A 21,083-nucleotide genomic window follows, 5' to 3' on the forward strand; every position below is an offset into this window, starting at 1 on the left:
TGTGTGTGTGTGTGTGTGTATACTTGGCACTGCAACAGAGAGCGAGTCATGTGAGAATGAAGCCAATTCATCCAGACTCATTAAAATAATCACTCCACCGTGTGTGTGTGTGTGTGTGTGTGTGTGTATATATATATGTGTGTGCGTCTGTGTGTGTGAGTGAGAGAGAGAGGGAGAGAGAGAGTCGCCATCACACACAGCACACACACATACTAGAGGTGCACAATGATGCCCCTGCTAGGCTTTTTCTTCACCCTATGAGCCGTCGTCTTCAGACTTTTCTGCAAAAACAAAAAGTAATAAATAAAAAACATGGGAAAACTTCCTTTTACTTTGACACTAAAACTGAATGAAATGCTTCAGGTTGGACCAAATGGAGCTTTTCAAGTTGGACGAGTGGGATTTGACATCTGGCTGCACCTCAAGCTAAAGAAACAAATCTGCTCCGTTGAGATACTTTAAACTGTAAGACAGCACTTTACGTTGTCCGTAATGGGTCACAGTAGAATTTTCCAAGATCTCCTCACTGTGTGTGTGTGTGTGTGTGTGTGTGTGTGTGTGTGTGTGTGTGTGTGTGTGCGCTCACCTCACTGATGACCCCGACGGCCCCGTGGATCTTGGCCACGTGACCCAGCAGGGCGGGACTCTGCTGTCCCACAATCCTCAGCGGCGGCAGGAAGCCCTGCAGGGAGGAGGGGCTGGCCTTGGACACGTCCACCAGCGCCACCAGCAGGGCCTCGGTCAGCGACGCCTCCGCCGTGTAGCCCAGCAGCATGGGCACCTGCGGACTCAGCATCTGCGTGGGAAGGAAGGAAGGAAGGAATGAGGGGAGGAATGACGAGAGGGAGGATAAATTAATCAACAGACAGCAAGAGAGCGAGCTGTCTGAGAGGGGGAGGAGCCGCAGCAGGAAGGTGAAAAACAAAGCTCGACTGTGTTCCATCCTCATTATCTGAACTGGTGGGACTGGACACTGGACTGGGCCGACCGACTGGGCCGGTGGACGCTGCCAGCCGGCGCCGCTCACGTGTCCCCGGGCCGTCACGCTCAGAGGAGACGGTCCAGCTGAGATCTGATGGAACCATCTCACATGCCTGCTTGGCTTGGTGGAGAGAGCCAGTAGGAAGGGGAGGAGCTTCCTCACAGACACGATGGAAGGGGATTGGGCGAGACAGATGGGGGGGGGGGGGGGGGGGGGGGGACCTAAATGTTTCTTAATTTTTCCCATCGAGTTTCATTACATCTCAAACTCAAAGCTGCTGTAACTGAGTTTCTGAGATCTTTGTTTGATTTATTTGTTTTTCAGATTTCTTCCTACTGGAAGTGCTGATGTTTCTCCACGCTTCTCCAACATGTAGTGGAACCTCTGAATCTGCCTGGCCGGCCGGCCGGCGAGTACCTTGAGGAACTCACACATACGGTCGAGCTGACAGCAGGGACATTTTTACCACCCAGCTGCTGCTACCGGACCATGGTCCAGGATGGATGCTGGAGAGCAGGGAAGCTCTGCATGATGTTTCACACTCACTGGTGCTTCCCTCCTCCTGCAACAGCAAGACAAGGAGAGACGTCCACCTGCCTTCTCACTCATCCTGAATAGGTTCCAGTTTTAAATGTTTTATGTTTATTTCACATCAACACTGTCACAGTGGACAGATCAGCTGTTGTTTAGTTTTTTTTTAGGTGCTAATTTCCGACACCGGTCCATCGGCGGCTTCTCCAAAAACACAGATTAAAGGACAATGTGTTCACATTTGTGAATGTAGCAGCAATATAATTAAAAGTAATAACAGTTTATTTTCTTTCTCCGCATTTCTCCGCGAGCTTGGGTTTCCGTGACGCCGGTTCGGCTCTGACTCATCAGTTCTGACTCATTGGCGGCTCCTCCTGCAGCAGAGTTAGATTTGTGAGGCGAAACCCCCTCGGAGGCCCTGATTTAGTTCCACTGCCGCTTTATTTTGGGCTCCGCCAAGACAACCCTCATCATCATGGGGAACAATAGCTGTGTAATGAGGCGTTTGAGGGCCTCCGACTCATCAGACGCCCGCAGTGGCGCTGAGGGGGGCGGGGCCAACCGCAACCGTCCAATTACACGAACATATACCGCGACCCACAGGTGACCCCGGGGTGTCATTTTATGACGGCGCTGTCACGCCTGGCGCTCACCAGCGGGTGCTCCTCCGCCACCAGCTGCAGGAGTCTGATGAGGTGCTGCTGCTCCGCCCCCTCCAGCTGCGGCATCATGGCGGTCAGCTGCTCCAGGTGGCGGTGGATGCTGTCGGGCTGCCGCGGGTAGACGGAGGGCAGCACCCGCAGTAGCATGTGGTGGCCTGCAGGGGGGATGTTGGGAGAGAGAGGGAGGCGCTGTCACTTACATCAACATCCATCCATCCATTCATTTATTTCAACCATCCAACCACCAGCCACCCATCCATCCATCTCTCATTCTTCCATCAATAATCCACCCATCCATATTCATCAATTGTCCATCCATCATCTATCTGTATATCTCTCCGTCAATCATCCATCTATTCAACCATCATCTATTCAACCATCATCTATCCATCTATCATCCATCATCATCCATCCATCCATCCATCATCCTCCAACCATCCATCCAACCATCCATCCAACCATCCATTCATCCATCCATTCATCCATCATCATCCATCCATCCTCCATCCATCCTCCTCCAACCATCCATCCAACCATCATCTATCCATCTATCATCCATCCATCCATCCTCCATCCATCATCCTCCAACCATCCATCCAACCATCATCTATCCATCTATCATCCATCATCATCCATCCATCCATCCTCCATCCATCATCCTCCAACCATCCATCCAACCATCCATCCAACCATCCATCCATCCAGAGTGAGAACCTGAAGTCTACACATAAAAACTTTTATTGTGGAGCTGCTGCTTCGTCATCATCGACAAACTTTCGCTCTTACTTTGGAAAATGAGACAAGAGCAGAAGTAACAGAAATTTGAGTGGAAAAATTCCTTTGTGCTGACTGTGTGTGTGTGTGTGTGTGTGTGTGTGTGTGTGTGTGTGCGTGTCATTCCAGGGAAACCCAGGATGACGTTGATGACGACGACGATGATGATATCAATTGTACAATTTGACACAGAACAGCCTGCTGCGTTCAAGTTACAAAACCCAGGAAATACATCTGGCCCGTAGCAGTTCTGCCGACCTTGTCACCTTAAATAAAATACTACCACAGAACGAAAGGCCTCCGCGCTGCAGGCCTGCGTGCAGCTGTGAATCTCGCCGGGCAGGACGGATCAGACTGACTCGTCCTTTATGATCACAGACGTGACGAGGCAGAAAGTTAAAACACAGCAACAAAAAAACAGAACACGTGTCTTCGTTTTCCATCGGCGGACCGCCGGCGCCCGTCGCTGAACTCGCCACGCAAATCTCTGTAAGAAAGAGTGACAGATCGCGGCGTCAGCCGAGCGGCCGACGGCTGTAAAACGGCGAAACTGCAGCGGTTACGGAATGTTAAAAGACCCGAGGAGGCGAAGGTCGGACACGGAGGAGAGGATTTACAGTGTTTATCTGTAGGAAGACGGAGGTCGTTTAACTCCACTGCCTCTGTGTGTGTGTGTGTGTGTGTGTGTGTGTGCGTGTGTGTGTGTGTGTGCGGGTGTGAATCCTCCATATTACCATCACAGCAAAAGCCCGACCCCTCCTGACCTTCCTCGATGAAATATCACACAGTGACCTTTGGCGTCTCTCGCACACAAAGGCCACAGAATTCTTGGGAGGTGATCCAGGAGAAGGGAGCCTGTGTCACAACGCCTCTTCGTCCAAATGTCGGGTCAGATTAAATAAAGGTGAGTCACCAAAACGAAGCCGCCCGCCCGCCCGCACGTCCGTCCGTCCGTCCGTCCGTCCGTACGCCCATCCTGCAGATCCGGCGGCACTTCAGCATTTACTTTAAATCCCCTCGTTGTCCAGAGTATATTAAAGAGGAAAAACATTTTCATCAAGAGGACATTAAGACGGTCTGACTCATCAGCACAGAAGGTTTTCAGCGTCTTAGCCGCCGGGCCCTGCAGCCAAAGAGAGCCCGTTTCCACCTCCTTCCGACGAGGAAATGAAAATATCCCGAGAATGACGCTTGAGAACATTTTGCTTCCAAATCCAGAATTATTACCGACGTTTTAATAAAAACAATAAAACAATCATAATAATAAAAAAAAGTTTGACTTTTAAATCCCGCAGAGATTTTGGAGTTGCTGGAAAGAGGATGAAGGTGGAAAAGCGCAAAGTCATGATGAGTGTTTAGTTGAATCCGAGGATCTGAGAGTCGATCGGTTCAAGGTGAGACTTCTACCTTCCGGGTGTGTTTAGCTAACGGCTAGCAGCTAGCCGCTAACCGCCGAGAGATCTGACCGTGATTCTGGTGCGAACCCGGCAGCGGCTCCCCCTCCTGGTCCGCCAGTGTGCAGCGTTCTCAGTCTCCCACCTGAACACCGTTGCTGCAACACATCGAAACTTTCTCGCCCACCAGAAATAGCCGGTGCAGGCGGAGAGGTGAGCCGGTTTAGAGTTACACTCGTATCCAAGCCGCTCGGCCGCCGCCGCTGCAGCCCGAGGGCCCGGACAGCGACGCCGCCGCCAAGATGAAAGAGCATCGGTTCCTCCTGCAGGTGTCTGGTGAACTTCTCTCCTCTGTCAAATATGTATTTTTATATTTTTTGCTCTTTAACAGTCGGAACACACGCCACCGCACATCCTTGGGATTCTTGTACAGCAGCGACCATCAATCTCTCCCCCTATTGTTGCCCCTCTGACGCCGCCTCCCACCAACTGCGCGTCTTTTATTGCGTCAAAGTAAAAGTCTAGAAATGCAACACGTGTGCTTCTCAAGGGTCGAACAGCAGTAACACATGTTGTGGGGCGACGCGGTCCGCTCATGGAGCACGTTTTCATTCATCGGAGCCTCCAGCTCCAAATGAAATGCACTCCGAGATGTTGCCATCCAAACCACAGCTCTCAGTGCACGCTCTCCGTGTGTGTGTGTGTGTGTGTGTGTGTGTGCACACGCTCTCCGTGTGTGTGTGTGCGCACGCTCTCTGAGTTCTGCTGATCTGTTACAGAAACATTTCGGATCTTCCCCCATGTGGCTTTGATTCCTCGCAGTTGCTTAGTCATAAGGCAAAGTAACACACACACACACACACACACACACACACACACACACACACACACACACACACACACACACACACACACACACACACACACACACACATTATTGGTCCACTTCAATTTATCCTCCCAGTTCTGACTTCACCCTCCAACCTTTTCCTTTTCGGATTCAGGGGATGTTGAATGCAGCGTGCCAGGTGACCAGTGAGAGAGAGGGGGAGAGACAGAGAGAGAGTGAGGGAGGGAGAGGGAGGGAGAGAGAGAGAGAGAGAGAGAGAGAGAGAGAGATGAACACACACCTCACACAGCAAGTGGACGAGTGTGAGAGGAAACACTGGAGGAAACTTTGGGCGGCTTAAATGTCACGAGGAGGTCATTATTGACTGAAGAGTGTATGCATTCACAAGCTTTACTGTGCAACACACACACACACACACACACGCACGCACACACACGCACACACACACACACAAAAACACCTGTGAGTAAAAGATGACAAATAAGACAGTAAATAAATAAATAAATGAAGGAAGGAAGGCAGGAGAACAATATGGCCATTTAGAAGCCCTGATGTCTGGGATCCATTGGAGCTGCTTCTAGACACACGCACGCACACACACACGCACACACACACACACACACGCGCGCGCACGCGCACACACACACACACACACACACACACACACACACACACACGCACACACGCACACACACAGCCTCTGCATGGGGTAAAAATCAGCAAAGTTTATGTTCTCTGCTTTCTTCCCCCTCCATTACCCCCTCCTCCCCCTCCTCCTCCTCCTCCTCCTCCTCCCCCTCCCCCACCACCCTTCTCCTCTCCTCGACCCCCCCCCCCGCCCACCTCTCTCCGTGAGTCGCAGGATTCGTATCCGATTACGACATGCACGCGGGCCACCTCCAACGACGCATTACTCACCGCGCCGCCCGCAGGCTGCTGCTGCGCCGCTTTCCACATCTCTCGTCTCATTAAAGGGCCAAAGTATTTTTCAAAAGGGGGGTGGTGTGTGTGTGTGTGTGTGTGTGTGTGGGGGGGGGGGGGTTAATTGTTTTTTTTGTCCCGGAAGTTTTGGAGCCTTTCCTCACTTTCCACTTCATCTTTGAACAGTGGATGACCTCACGGTCTTCCAGCTCCTTTTACTTCCTGTCGCTGTGTGACTTTCCCGGCAAGAGACGACGTCCTCACGCAGAGTTGCACAAGGAAAAGTCCCGATGAGGGCGTCTGGAACGTGGTGGGCGGTGGCGAGGGGGTGGGGGAGGGGAAGGGGACAGGTGGAGTAACTTCCTGTGGGCGGCACTAATTTGACTTTAATTTGCGGCGCAGCCAATCAAGAGCCAATCAGAGGAGTTGTATTCTATGATCCTACTGTACTCTACTGTACTGTACCGTGATACTGTGTCCTACTGTATAAAATCACCATCCAGCATTGCTGTTTTGTATCATTAACATAGACTGTACACACACCGTATCGGACCGCATTCCCCCCCGCCCCCCCGATAAATCGGACCGCTGTGTTGCAGTACCAAACTCCGCCACCGCAAACCGCTTTGCCGTTTGCCAGCGAAACAAATCCACGATGGAACTGGACGTGAATTGATTGCCTCGGTTGCACCACCTGGACAGACGGAGAGACGCTGGGTGGCAAGAAGCAAAGTCAGTTCTCATGCATTCTGCATTGTAATGTAAATATATCTATCCGTGTGTGTGTGTGTGTGTGTGTGCGTGTGTGGCTGAGCTCATTAATCCACCGGGCGTCCTGCCCGGATTGCTCAGCATTTAAGAGAGAGAGAGAGAGAGAGAGAGAGAGAGAGAGGGAGAGTGAGTGAGGGAGGGGTGTGTGTGTGTGTGTGGTGTGTGTGTGTGTGTGGAGTCACTCTGGGGGAGGGACGGGTGGCGTATGAAAGGGTGAGGGGCTTAAAAAACAGAGTGGTGGACCTGCAGCAGCGCAGAGAGACGAGGAGACGCTGCTGAGACACTGCTGAGAACACACGGCACACACAGCACGACACACACAACACACACACACACACACACACACACAACACAACACAAATCCAGGCAGGTAGGCACAGGAGCTGAAGCTGACCTCACACACCAACACACACACACTCTACTCATCCTCTCTCTGATACACTCACACACACTCGAGAGGTCAGCATGTTCCTGAGGAGGCTCCCCCGAGTGGTGTGCGTCCTGTCGGTGTGTGTGTGCCTGGCGCTGGCGTACGGAGACGACGACATCGAGGTCAACTACGCCGACTCCTACTACAACGACATCACAGAGGAGGACACGCCGGAGCGTAAGTGCTGCTGACCCCCCAGTGTGTGTGTGTGTGTGTGTGTGTGAGTGTGTGTGTGTGTGAGAGTGAGAGAGAGAGAGAGAGAGAGAGAGAGTTGTCGTCGTCGTGTTGGCGATTTAATAGGATGAGACGATTCACTTCAGACTCTTATGAATAATAATAATTACCCGGAGGTGCGGAACACCTGCAGAATTAAAAGGCGTTCTAAAAGTTCTAAAAGTTCAGTTTGGGATGATGGTACTTGAAATTATTGTCGTGATTTCTGCTGATTCGGTTCATCATTCACGCTAATGTAGCAGTTCTGCCCTTTTCAAACAACAACCATTAAACTTCTTTATCTGATTTATTTCCGATGCGCTACGACAACTTTTAGGTTTTATCGGGAGAAAATGACTTTCACCTCAGTGGGACGAACTGGCTGTGATAGTCCCCATCTGACTGTCCTTGATCCTGACAACTAAGACCAATTTGACATGACAGAAACCTAGACAGGATGTGGGAGGTAACTCCGACAAACACAAAAACTGGCCAAAAAAAAGTTCAGGTGTGCAACTTCCGTAGGAGGCAACGTGAGGGCCAAAAGACGAATCACTGGTTTGAAAAATGACTCCCTCCGCTCTTCCGTCTCTCCCCCTCTTCTTCCCCACTGCCTGTCTCTACCTGCAAAAGTTAAGGATGGATGGGACGGAGTACGAGGAGGCGAGGGGGAAAAACAAAAACAATTTATTAGCGACTTTGATGGACAGACGGGGAAGAGTTGCATCAGCCGAGTGACTGAAATAAAAAGAGACAAAAAAAAACAACCCCACAGCAGAGGAATGAGGGCGTGAAGAGAAGAGAGAAGGTCACCATGGACCAGGAGGAGAGACAGGCTTAATTGATGTATATTTAGGGGGAGAATGACAGAGTGAGTGCATTTTTAAAATCATGTGAATGCAATATTGGATTATTGAATGGTATGGCATGATGGTATAGTATTCATAATGGATGTATGTTTTAGATTGTATTGTAACTTTGTAGAAAAGCCCTTCTGGGAGACTGTAGTTGAGAATTGGCATTCACCATGAACTCAATAATGCATGACATTAGCTGCGAGCTTGTAACTAAGCTTGTCTGATTGCAATTGTCCCTGTCAAATAAATGAATAAATAATAAAAAGTGATCATTTAAATTTAATTTAATTTAATTTGAATGTGAAATATTTAAATAAATAAAAGAAACAAAAATTAGCGCTCATCCGCTCCAATCCACAGCAATTGATCTGTGAGGAGACTTGTAGCCAAACAATGAAGATATTAAACGAACCCACTGACAGGAAAAGCAGTCTGCTGACAGGCAGCTCGGACTCCCAGGTAGGATGTAGGTCATTTGACCGACTTCCCTCGATTCTTCCTGACGAGCCCCCGACAGGCCTGCAGGGAGCGGGAGTGCACCGAGCCCCTCGACATGATTTACTTTGAAACCCGAGGACGGACAGCCAAAACAAACCCCTGTGATAATGCCCCTCTCGGAGCGCCCTGTCAGGTGTAAACACACTTTGAGAGGCTCGCAGCGCGTTAATTGGAACAGTGTGTCTGAAAAATACACTCGTCCTCCTGCCACCGCTGGCCGGACGCTAACCCTTTGGAGCCGCCCGTTGGGCCGCGGTCACAGTGCTTTAAAAGGATTCCCCCCCTTTTTTCTGTCTCTCTCTTTCATCATTCGATTAAGGTTCCCACAGGAAACAGGACAGTACGGAGTTTGTTTAACTCGTGGCACATGTGATGAGAGTCACAGATACTCCCCGCTTGGCCGCTCTCCGAGGCCACGCCTGCCATAACATCTGGAAAATAGCCACACTTAGCAGGTTAAGCCTCCGCTAAACAGAACATGATTACATATGACCTGAAGAAGAAGGCCGGCGCAGCTTCCATCCTGGAGCTTTTATGAGGTGGAGACGGGGAGTTTAATACCACCGAGAGCTTGACAGCAGCAGTTTTTAATCAAAACGTCCATCCCTGCTGAGCTAAAACACACAGACGCAGACTAAAAAGTCATGTGCACGTGTTTACTGTGTCCTCATCTGAGATGGTGGAGTGGACCGGTATCTATGAAATCTCAGAAACTCCACTTGGATGTCTTAGTTGGCCAAGTCAGATCGAATTTAGACTTATTTAATGGTCCTCTGCTTCTAAAAATACTTTGCTAGGTTGGTTGCAGCCATGGGAGGATGTCCAATTCCACATGCGGACCTTGTGGTTTTAACATTAAGAACGTGATTGGTTCTCTAACTGCTGTGGCACTGACGGTAATACTGCTCCAGCAGACTCTTCTACTTTTTTCCTCGTCAGTGGAGTCCAACTCACTGTGACCCTTGGACAGGAAGACAACCAAGCCGAACCAAAACCTTAACCAACACCTTCTCTCCATCTCCACCTCTGCAGCCACCGCCAGTGCGGCACCCTGCGGCTCTCCGGACCTTTCCAAGTGGGACAAGATGTTCTCCATGCTGGAGAACAGTCAGATGAGGGAGAACATGCTGCTTCAATACGCAGACGACATCATCAAGGTGGAGATCGGGTCGCTCCGAGGAGAAATGCTCAGGTTGGTGGAGTTAAAGGTGAAAAGGAATGGGTTGTTTAAGGAGCTGTTACATTCTTTGGATCCAACAACAGCGTATTTTTTTTTATATTATTCTCAAAATATCTGAAATGATCATTCTAAGTGTCTTCTAAAGACTAAACTGTGGTGAACTGGGTGAATGTCCAGCCAAGCATTGATGTGAGGTTTTGAATGAGACCTAAAGCCCCTGAGGAGTTTGATGAAAAGATCCCAGTGGTTGACGCTGCTCCCTCTGGCCAGGTTCGTGGCCCAGTACGGTGGATCCTGTGGGGTTGCGGTAGAGAGTGCCGGGAGAAGGATGGTCCTTCAGCTGGAGAGCCGCCTCAGAGAATCCCTGGAGCGCCTTCGACTCAAGGATCAGGCTTCTACTGCTGCCGCCGCTCGAAATCCCGCCGGGAATTCAAACCACCTGGAGGCGACACTGCAGCAGCTCTTTGCCGCCGTGCAGGCGCAGTCGTCCCGGATGGCCAAGCTGGAGACGAGCTGCTCCAACGGAATCGGCCTGAATCCAAAGATGGGAGCCCAGTTTACAGAAGTCGGAGGCACCGGGACTCTGGGGCAAGAGGTCACGTCCCGGGAGGTGGTCTTGGAGAACACGCTGGTTGCACTGGAGAAGGCACGGACGGCGCTGGACCAGGTTGTGAGTTCGACACGGCTGAGATACCTCCCCGCAGGTGAGACATCCATCTCACCGCCGACAATCTTCCCATCTGTCTTTACCTCCCGCTTTGCATTTCTTTGACTCTGGCTTAACATTTCTCAACACTTCCACCCAGACAGTCCACCTCCCCCTGTCACCTGTCTTCCTTGATGTTGACACATTTAGGTCACACTTCATGTGGATGAGTGAAAACTCTTCTGTCGAGTCTTGCTTCTCGCCACCCGGCAACTCATCACACAAACCTTTTTTGTCTCCAGGCGCACTGTCCCTTTTCAAGCAGCAACACATCCTTTTTTTGTTTACGCCAAAACATTAGTCTCTGTCATTGTAGTGAGGCCAGAACGGTGTGTCACTCTCGGCTAAAGCATGCAGTGCTCAGTCATTGCAACCAAATCGCTCTTCTTTCACATATATAACAAACGAGTTGTGGGATGAAAACATTTTAGAAAAACAGGCTAAACAATGTCTCCATTAATAAAACTTTGACCGGAGCTGTTTTCGCTAATGCAAAATGTACATAACATTGTCAAAGACAAGATAGATAGGCTGATAAATCCAAGAAATCTAAGGTAGTGCATCACTCTCACCAAATGGACTGGGAACTGAAATCCTTCCCAGATTAAAGTTGGCACATGGTTCCATTTAGTGGAGCTACTACTCTCGTTTCCTCTCCATCTTTGTCTAAAGCGCTAAGTAACAGCAATGTAACTTTAGAAATGTAGTGACAAAGCTAGCAGAACATCATCATTTCCGATAAATGAATCTCATATAAAAGCTTGAGCTCAATGCAAGAGTCTATTTGACTCATCTAACGCACGCACAATGAAATGTGCACATGGTCTCCATACAGAAGAAAAGCTTTAGTCACTGGTCAGACGCCATGAAAAAACCCACAGCAAAGCACCCTGGGAGAGCGGAGCCAAGGGAAGTGCCCGAGGAATGCATGCAATCACATCCCATTCTTTTTCTTTTGTTTTTTTCAAATTCTTTGAAGATGAAACATGAGAGATAAGTAGCATCGATTCTTAGATTCTGTGGTTTTGAGAAGGGAAATAACTGTTGTAACAACAGGGATGAGGGCCAATCAAAACCAAATGGGAAGGAGCGAGGAAGTGGGAATTCAGCGGAAAACCCTCAAGACCAACGTAGTTGCCCCCAAACGGATTAAACTACCTCATTTACTTTCCCCCACTGAGTGGTTGGCGTTACGATACATGGGTAAGTGCAGTTGGATATGCTTGAACCCAGTTTGATCCATTGTGAAAAGCAAGACAAAAAGAGATATTAAAGAAACTTGAATCAGATTTACCCACATCCTCAATTTTAAAATCCTGTGCCTCAGGGTTCGGTGTTTGGCCCAGAGTCCTTCTTTTTGCCACACACTTCACACCACTCACTTCTTCTGCATTTCTTCAACTTTTTTTACCCAGAAATCTTCCTCAACATCAACACTTTATAGTCCATCTTCTCCAATGATGAGCTTCTCTGTGAAAATGTCCATCTCTATTCAGGCTGCGAGATGGCGCTCCTCTTTCCCATGCGATCCCGTCGGATCTACACCTCGGTCCACCCGGACGTGCCGCTGTCACTCTCCGCCTTCACCGTCTGCATGTGGGTGAAGCCGACGGTTGTCTCCAACAAGACGGTGCTGCTCACCTACAGCACCCGTCGCAACCCCTTCGAGATCCAGCTGCTGCTCGCTCAGTCCTCCGCACTCTTCACCATTGGTGGGGAGGCACACCTAGTGGAGGCGCGTGGTGTGGTGAACAACGCGGGAACTTCGCAGTGGCTCCACTTGTGCGGCACCTGGTCGTCCGAGCAGGGCCTGGCGTCCCTGTGGGCCGGCGGCAGGAAGGCGGCCTCCACGCCCGGGGTGGCTGAGGGTCGCATCTTACCCGATGGCGGCTGGCTGCAGCTGGGCCAGGAGCGCAACGGATGCTGCCACGCCACACCTGGTGGCGAGAGCAAGGTGCCAGGGTTTGAGGGAGGGTTCGACGCCAAGCTGGCCTTCGCTGGGAAGATGACCGGGGTGAACGTGTGGAACCGGGTGCTGTCAGCGCAGGAAATATCGAAGCTGGGTCACTGGGAAGGCCAGGGCTGCTCCCAGAAGGGGAACATTGTAGCGTGGGGTGTTACGGAGATGGTGCCACACGGGGGCGCTCAGTTCATCGACTGAGAGGAGAGTTTTGTGCAGGGTTTAAATTGTCATTGTGGCCAATGTGATGATGTGGAAAGTCTTATTCAGTATCCAGGCTACAAAAGAGAAGAACTTTTAATCGTCTTTGTCCTAGTTAAGAGTTGTTTTTTTTTAAGTTTTATGTATTAATGTGACTCCATCGTCGTCTATAATCATCAACACTAATGCTGCAAGGAACTTTCCTGGGACACGTGAGGGAAAGTTAATACTGTGAGTAAAAATATGTTTATTTTTGTATCAGAGGCGCTCGTTTGGCTTTGAAAATTTGTGTTGTGGCGGGAAGAGCATTTGACCAAAGACTAAATCACACAGTAAGAAGAAGATTATTATTATTATTTTTATTATTATTATTATTATTATTATTATTATTATTATTATTATTATTATTATTATTATTATTAATTAAAGTGAAACAGGTTACGAGTCAGTGGATTGGAAAATAATCAGTGCACAAGTGTCTTTTAAAAATAATGTACCACATGTGAAGTGTGACTGAAATCTGCTGTACTTGCTTTTATTTCAAGCGCAGCAATCTTATTATTATTATTATTATTATTATTATTATTATGCCATTAATACAGTGAAAGCTTTTAAAGCATTTTTAGAGATTTTATATTTTAGATCTTGTTCCCACTAAAGGGTTGTTCTTGTTCTGGTTTGTTGTCGACAATTTCCATTTCTGTTTAGTGTCACACCGACGTGCCTTTCTCTCTCTCTATCTCTCTCTCTCTCTCACTCTCTCTCTCTCCTTGGATATTATTTGATTATATTTGTAATGTGAGAAACATCTGATAAAATGAACCCAAGGACAATGTTTACACTCTGTTTTGGACTAAGTGGTCTTGTATTATACTGTAAATTGTTATTTGCATTGTGAAGCGGTGAAATTGAATGTATTTTGTACATAAATATGTCTTTTGGTTTTTTTGCATTACATGACAGCAGGTGTGGAGAGTCAGTAACGAATAAATAGTTTGGTGGACGTCTGTGTTTTCTGTATTGTTTTTAAAACATCTGGAAATAATTGAATGCATAGAGACACAATATCACAGGAAAATATCAGTTGCACAACCTGAAATATGGAAGAAAAACACACATGTAAAGTCATGTTTATATGATGTGCAACTGTTCTCAGTGTGTGTGTGTGTGTGTGTGTGTGTGTGTGTGTGTGTGTGAGGCCCGCCGGGTACGACACAGCTCCATTAGGCAGAACAAACTGAGGCCTCCTCAGACGCCTCTAATGATCGTCCACAGCTTCTGTGTTGAAATAAGAGGGTCAAGAGGGCAGAAAAGTGGTTTCGGGCTAAAACTGTCTGTAGACACCAACCAAAGGTCGTCAAAGGTCACGTCAGCTCTCCCACACACTCCGACATTCAAGGAGCAGTTCCCCCCAAAAAGCATGAGCTCACTTTAGCAACCAGAGAGCTCTAGCTAGCGCTATTAGCTCCAAGGGGCCATTTCAAACGTGTTTTTGTTTCACACATCAGGAAGTGCCGTGGTCGGTGTGAAGCTCCGGCTTGTTTTTGGCTGAGCAGAGGAGTGATATTTGAAGGTGCTGACAGCCCCCGCTGGGATCACTGTGGCCACCACCTCATCATCCTGGAGCACAGCCACCAGCCTGCGAGCTCCGCTTTTACGTGCACTTCCTCCTGCTTATCCTACTCCTTATTGAAATTCACACAAGTTCAGGGACGGGTTGAAAAAAAACAACAACCTTTTCCTGGCCGCCGTCGCTCAGAACTAAAGTCTCTCCTGTAGTGCTGCAATTGCACAAATGCTGCACTGGGTGTGAGGGTCAGAAATAATGGCTACACGTATGAAAAAAACCCACTGGTGCATTGACAGAAAGGAGTATAGCACTGGGGGGCAAATCACAGAGTGTACGTGAGAGGCAAAGTCACACAGGTGTTTTCATTGAAAGGTCAATGATTTGTATCACCTGTCATTTACTCAAGCTTAAAAGTCAGTTCAAAGTTAACCGACACAAAATACAGCAGCAGCACTCGAAGGAGAACCTCACAACACCATCCAGACACACGCAACACAGCCACGCTGCAGTAATGGACACAATGTCACAGTGTCTAAAGAAAAAGAAATAAAATACTCCCCTGTAACGCAGCCACCATGAGATTATTTGGTACTCAAACGCCCCCTACTGGCAAAAAGCCTCACTCGCCGTCTGCACAGCCAGCAACGTAGTAAAGTAGAGCAGCACCAGGTCGTTTTCTAAAGGTGAACTCATTGACGTCTAATAGGGAGAGCCTTACTGACACTGACACAGTGCCCCCAACTGGCCAGGTATAAGACTGCATACCTCATGTTGCCTGCCTGGCAACCACTTACAAAAACCAGCCCGTTTAGTCGCGTTAGGAGGGAGAAAAAAAAAGCCAAAAATAAATAAATAAATAAATAAATAAATAAATAAATAAATAACTTACCTGCCAACACGCTGAGCGTTATGGCCTCGGTGTGCTCTGCCAGCAGGTCGGCCTCGGCGATGGCGGCCAGCGAGAGGTAGCTGGACATGTTCCTGCTCAGCTCCCGGTTCCCTCTCTGCAGGAACCTCACGGCCACTGGGACGGCCAGAACCATGACAGAGGGGCAGCTGTAGTTCTGAGGAGACGGCAACAATAAAATATAAATAAAAATAAAAACAGTGACTTAAACACTGACAGGTCGGGACGAAGCTCAGACAAATATAGATAGATAGATAGATAATAACACTGTATTAGTCGCTTCTCAGCTTGCATGAGGCTTGTGAGACAGCTGGACCGTTGTAATAACGCTGAATTCTCAGTGATCCACCTTGAAAAGCTCCGACTCGAGCTACAGCTGACTACGGCTGGTCAGAGTGTGACAAAGCCAATCAGGTTCCTCTGAGGAAAAAGAGGCGGAGCTACAGGCAGGGCTAAGCAATGACCAGAACAGGAGGCTGCGGCCAGCTGGTAAATGGCGTCAGTGTCAGCGTGGATGCTGCAGTTTTGAACACAGTACTTTATTGACTCTCTACTTTATTTGCACAGTAGACCAGGAGTGTTTGGCCTCACGCTGACAGCAACAGGCAGTGGTTTTGATGGAGACTCGGCCCTCCAGGGGAAGTCAACGTCCCGCCTGACAGTTCTGCTCCTCACTTCTTATCTACCGCAGTCAGATGGTGAGTCACGGCGCTGCAGACTGTGCGGCCTGAAAGTCTCCTCACCGCTTGGAGCTCTGCTTCAAATCAAAGCAGGAGGTAGGGAAAAAAAAAAAAAAAAAAGCCTTGACGCTTTTGAAGACCTGAAGATTCAACAGGGGAGGAGGCCTGAGGAAATGGGACTTGAAATGCATGAGCTCCCTCTAGAGGACAGCATGAGCTTCTGAGGTTCCATGCCAGGATTCCTCCAGACAGAAGACAGAAGTTCAGCCTCTCTCCTCTGTCTGTGGTCCCATCACCTTGAACATCCGTTAAACTGATCTTGTTACAGATGTTTTGCCAGAGGAAACTGGTTGACATTATTTTTGCCCTACGTCTGTCATACCTCTATACTGCCACACGGTGGCAGTGTCCACAAAAATGTAGTAATGAATCACCGGACTCCTGAATATGAATCCCATTAACTCACCAGTAAATTTAGTTCACAACAGAGGCACATTTCACTGGACTCAACTGGACTGAGGCTTTTTATGAGCAGCTGCAACCTTCTGCTTTACTGTTCCCTGCGATGCCAGAAGAACAAACGCACGCCGAGCTGCTGAATCCAGCCCTGGAAAATACTGATTCCAACATTGTGTTGCTCTCCAGCTACTCTTCCTCTCCCTCCTCCTCCTCCTCCTCCTCCCCCTTCTCCTCCTCTTCCTCAGCGGGAGGTTATCGGAAGGATACAAAGAGCTTTTGTGCTCGAAATGAGTGGGAAGATAAAAGAAGGAGATCAGAGAGGAGATGAAGGTAGTCGGAGAGGGTGAGAGGGAGGAGTGAGGCGGAAAGGTGCGACAGGATCAGTGGAGAAGAAGGGAGAGAGGGAACAGTGACGGAGATGGAGGGAGAGTGAGAGAGCTGCTGTCAGAGGGTTCAGTCACACCTACAATGTGGTGTGTGTGTGTGTGTGTGTGTGTGTGTGTGTGTGTGTGTGTGTGTGTGTGTGTGTGTGTGTGTGTGTGTGTGTGAGTGAGTGTCCGTCCTCATCATCATCGAGGATCAGCCTCATTACGGTGGTATTAAGCACATTCCTCTGGAAGACGAGGAAGAGAAGGAGGGATGGAGAGAGAGGAGGAAGAGAGGGGGAGGGGAGGGGAGGGTGGCGAGAGTCAGTCTGGGCGGGGAGGTAAAGGGGGAGAAGTGGATGATGGGAATGTGAGATACGGTGGAGGTGGAGGGTTCCTATAACGCAGTTCCTGTTACCACGAGTCGCAATTTTGCACCCGTTGGTCATAAAAATGTGCGTTTGTGTGCGAATGTGCAGCCTGTGCGTGCAGCCTGTGCATGCAGCCTGTGCGTGTGCGCGCACCTGCAGGATGCAGCTGGTGATGTCGGAGGCGATCTTGGCGTGCGGCGTGTCCTCGGCGCTGCCGGCCTGCGGGGTGAGCCGGTGCTCCAGGCACGACTCCCACAGGCCCACCAGCGCCCTGCTGTGGCGGCGGATGGAGCCCGTCTCCCTGATGGCCGTGGTGATGCGGGTGATGCAGATCTCCACCACCGCCTGGTCGTTGTCGTTGGTCAGGTAGTCCTGCGAATGCGAAAATCGAACAGAAGATTTAAAAATCAAAGCCGGTGGGCAAACGACAGAGGCGGCAGCAGATGCTGCTGCTGCTGCTGCTGCTGCTGCACTGAAGGTGCTTGCGACTGGCGGACTGACTGACCGGCGAGCAGGAGATGACCTTGATCTGGTCCAGGGCCTCCGACAGACACTCCTCGATTTCTGCATCCTCCAGAGAGAACAGGTCGCCCGCCCGGGACAGGTCCCGCTTCCCCAGCACCTGGCTGAACAGCTGGTGCATGATGGGACGGCAGGGGGACGGCGGGGGTTCGGGGGGGAGGTGGTGGGGGCGGGGCTCCTCTCAGGTGCAGCCCGCCTCAGAAGAACCGAGCGAGAGCAAACGTGTTCCTGACATGATGTGACCTCTGGGACTCGGCGCAACGTCTGGAGGGCGACGGGAGGCTGAAGAACACTCGCAAGTCCCTCAGCAGCTGCTCTGCCTGGGCCAGGCTCATTCTGTAGGGGGCGCTCTTTCTACAGCAGAGTCCTGGAGAGAGGGAAACAGAAATTCACTGCAAGTCAAAATTTCCTCTTCCGAAACGTGCAGAAACTGAGAAGAAAGGTATAAAATTTACAACGTGATGCAAGAATAAAGAATTTACAATGAGATTTGACAATCGATGCGATGCAATTCATTGATTTTAAAACTTGACAATCGCAAAAGAAAAGAGTTTAAGAATTCTAGGCTGCAGAAACAATCAACTCTGACTGCTGATTTGTCGTCCACACTCGCAATCTGTAGTTAATATGTGAAGATGCACACAAGTCGGTGTTAATGTGTGAGGATGTGAATAAATGACCCACTGCCAATGAGTGACACATCTGCTGCAACATACACACACACACACACACACACACACACATACACACACACACACACACACACACACATACGTGAGTATGTGTGGAGTCTGGAGAATATGTTTTTACTGTTGAATTAAACTTTGTGTAATCAGTTGTAGCTTCGCGCCTGAGGAACTTGTCACGAGTCCAAGCTGCGTTGTTGTTGTCGTTGTATCACTTTGTGGCCAGCAGATGTGGATGAGATGTTGATCATTAACCCGGTCATGTGCTGTGAAATGTCACGAATAGAATCGTGGGTAAAGTGTGAACCATTAAGCCTCTTCTTCCTGTGACCCTGGATCTGAAAGACAAACATTAACTGTACGGGACTCGCACTCACACACACACACACACACACACACACACACACACACACACACACACACACACACACACACACACACACACACACACACACACACTCCAAACTCTCCTTTGCAAGACCCTTCAAAAGCAGCCGCCCAGCTAGTCCACTAAGCGTATGTATCTGTGTCACTGTCGCTGCTCCCTCTTGTACACACACACACACACACACGCACACACGCACACACACGCACACACCCGCTCCATGCCTCCCAAAGTCAGATTGGAGCGACTCCAAGCCGGAGCAGAGAGGACAGCAGGCACAAAGAGGCGCTCCGGAGACCGTTATCTCTCGCGCCAGGCCGGTTGCAGCCGTGGAAAGCTGCCCATCGCCGGGACGCCGCCGTGCGTCGGCCGTTCTGATTGGTCCAGCCAAGCTGGCCGGGGCCAGAACAACTCTAAACACAGAGCAAAGAGATTTATCTCTCTCTCTCTCTCATACACACACACACTGCCTGACAAGGGCAGTGTGTGTGTGTGTGTGTGTGCTACCGTTCATTGTGCACGTTCTGCACAGAACAATGGCTGCTAACGAGCTACTGTGAGGATGGTGTGCACATCAACATCAATCTCAAACTTCCTTTCAGACTTATTTTCCGGCTGGCTGCAGTGTATGACCCGGCCAATCAGGGTTAAGCTGCGACAGGAACAGGAAGTTGCTGGCAGCTTGTAAACAGTGTCAGTGTAGATGCTGCAGCTGGTCAGTCTGATCACCGCTGGACAACTGCTCCTCAGTAGAAGAAGAGCAGAGAACGACTCTAAAAACACGAGAGGCTTCTCTCTAGCTTCATATAAACCCCGCCCACATATGTCCCAGCTAGCACCAATAGGAACTCCTGAGCTGCTACCAACTGGGTCCAAGCCAAGAAATCTGAGTGGCTCTACTTAGAATGTCAGAGACAGCAGTTCAGCCAATCCCCTGCTCAAGTTTTTAGAAGGTCCGCCCCCCTTATTTCCCCACCTTCTCCTGAGTCCATCCAGTGTGTCAGGTGAAATATGTCACAGTGCAACAGTGCGAGAGCTCAGAGACACCGAGGCGTATTCTGTTACATTGTCCTGAATTCTCACTCAGACCTGCAGACAGCTCACACACTGAGCTCCCATTATTCCACCCAAAAACCTCTGAGACACTGATGGACACACACACACACACACACACACACACACACACACACACACACACACACACACACACACACAGGCTCACTGTGTTGTGTTTATTCACTGAATCCCTTTCTGTGTCCACTATGTCACAGCCCAACACAGGTCCTTAGTATGAGTCTGTGTGTGTGTGTGTGTGTGTGTGTGTGTGTGTGTGTGTGTGTGTGTGTGTGTGTGTGTGTATAAGAGCAGATTGAAAGGAAAAAAAGTGACCCTGAGGAATTTCACTTCTTAAACAATCAGCTAGTTACTATTAATCACCGGGCTACGGCTCAGCAAGCTCAGGAATGCAGCCTTTACGCACGCACACACACACACGCGCACACACACACATAGACTGCACAGTCCATGCGAGAGCAGCGCTACGGACTCTGTCTGGTCACTGTGCTGCACTGTGACCAACTCGGTTCCAGTTTGAGGAATGTGGAGATACATGTTGCCATCAGGGGAGGAGGGGAGGGGGGGACCGGTGGGCTGGATATTTAGGTGTGTGTGTGTGTGTTGGGGTGGGGGTGGGGGGGTCAGGAGCTATGTGAGGACAATGTGAGTGAAGGGCCTCTTTCTCCTCCTCCTCCTTCTCCTCCTCCTCCTCCTCACCGTCTTGGTGCAGCCGACAGAAAACACTGGCTCTTTTGTACAAACGCTTAGAAAGGCCACCATCGGACCCCCCCGACACACACACACACACACACACACACACACACACACGCACACACACACTGCTCAGTGGGCCGATCCCTCTCTCTGTGTAACGTGCACCTGCTCAGTCTGCGAGACATCTCACACACTCTCACACAAATAGTTTAAAAAGGAGCCGGGCGAGCGAGGAGGAGGAGGAGGAGAAGGAGGAGAAAAAAGTCCTGCATTCCAGCATTTTCTCTGGTTTAGTGCTGCAGTTCCAGACCTGAGTTAAGAAGTGACTCTAGCTGTGTTTCCATGACAGTTTTTCTCAAAATAAAAGCGATATTTCTAAAATTTCGACAAAGTACAATTGCGATTTGCAGGCGTTTCCATTGAATCGTGTGAAGCGCA

The 21,083-nt window shown here is 49.6% G+C and overlaps 2 protein-coding genes across 4 annotated transcripts in view; one reads left to right on the forward strand and one right to left on the reverse strand.

The window, feature by feature from the left end:
* The window catches only part of veph1 (ventricular zone expressed PH domain-containing 1), a 48,332-nt gene that overhangs the window by 23,486 nt on the left and 3,763 nt on the right, over positions 1–21,083 (reverse strand). For 2 of the 3 annotated variants that reach the window (XM_076049751.1, XM_076049753.1), the window contains exons 2-6: positions 17,788–18,171; positions 17,436–17,654; positions 15,390–15,564; positions 2,167–2,330; positions 587–796 (exon numbers count right to left, since the gene is read on the reverse strand). In XM_076049751.1, the coding sequence (XP_075905866.1) occupies positions 587–796; positions 2,167–2,330; positions 15,390–15,564; positions 17,436–17,654; positions 17,788–17,925 (906 nt within the window). In that variant the 5' untranslated portion in view covers positions 17,926–18,171. The remainder of the gene's footprint in view (positions 1–586; positions 797–2,166; positions 2,331–15,389; positions 15,565–17,435; positions 17,655–17,787; positions 18,172–21,083) is intronic. The other variant, XM_076049752.1, reaches the window with a different exon arrangement.
* ptx3a (pentraxin 3, long a) lies at positions 7,077–13,933 on the forward strand. The gene is made up of 4 exons (XM_076049755.1): positions 7,077–7,492; positions 9,916–10,075; positions 10,334–10,767; positions 12,266–13,933. Exons 1-4 carry the CDS (start codon positions 7,351–7,353, stop codon positions 12,928–12,930), a joined length of 1,401 nt encoding a protein of 466 aa, XP_075905870.1. The 5' UTR covers positions 7,077–7,350; the 3' UTR covers positions 12,931–13,933.

This window comes from Nelusetta ayraudi, unplaced genomic scaffold (assembly GCF_046127955.1).
Source record: "Nelusetta ayraudi isolate G7.1 ecotype Tasmania unplaced genomic scaffold, CSIRO-AGI_Nayr_v1 ptg000120l, whole genome shotgun sequence".
NCBI classification, from domain to species: Eukaryota; Metazoa; Chordata; class Actinopteri; order Tetraodontiformes; family Monacanthidae; genus Nelusetta; species Nelusetta ayraudi.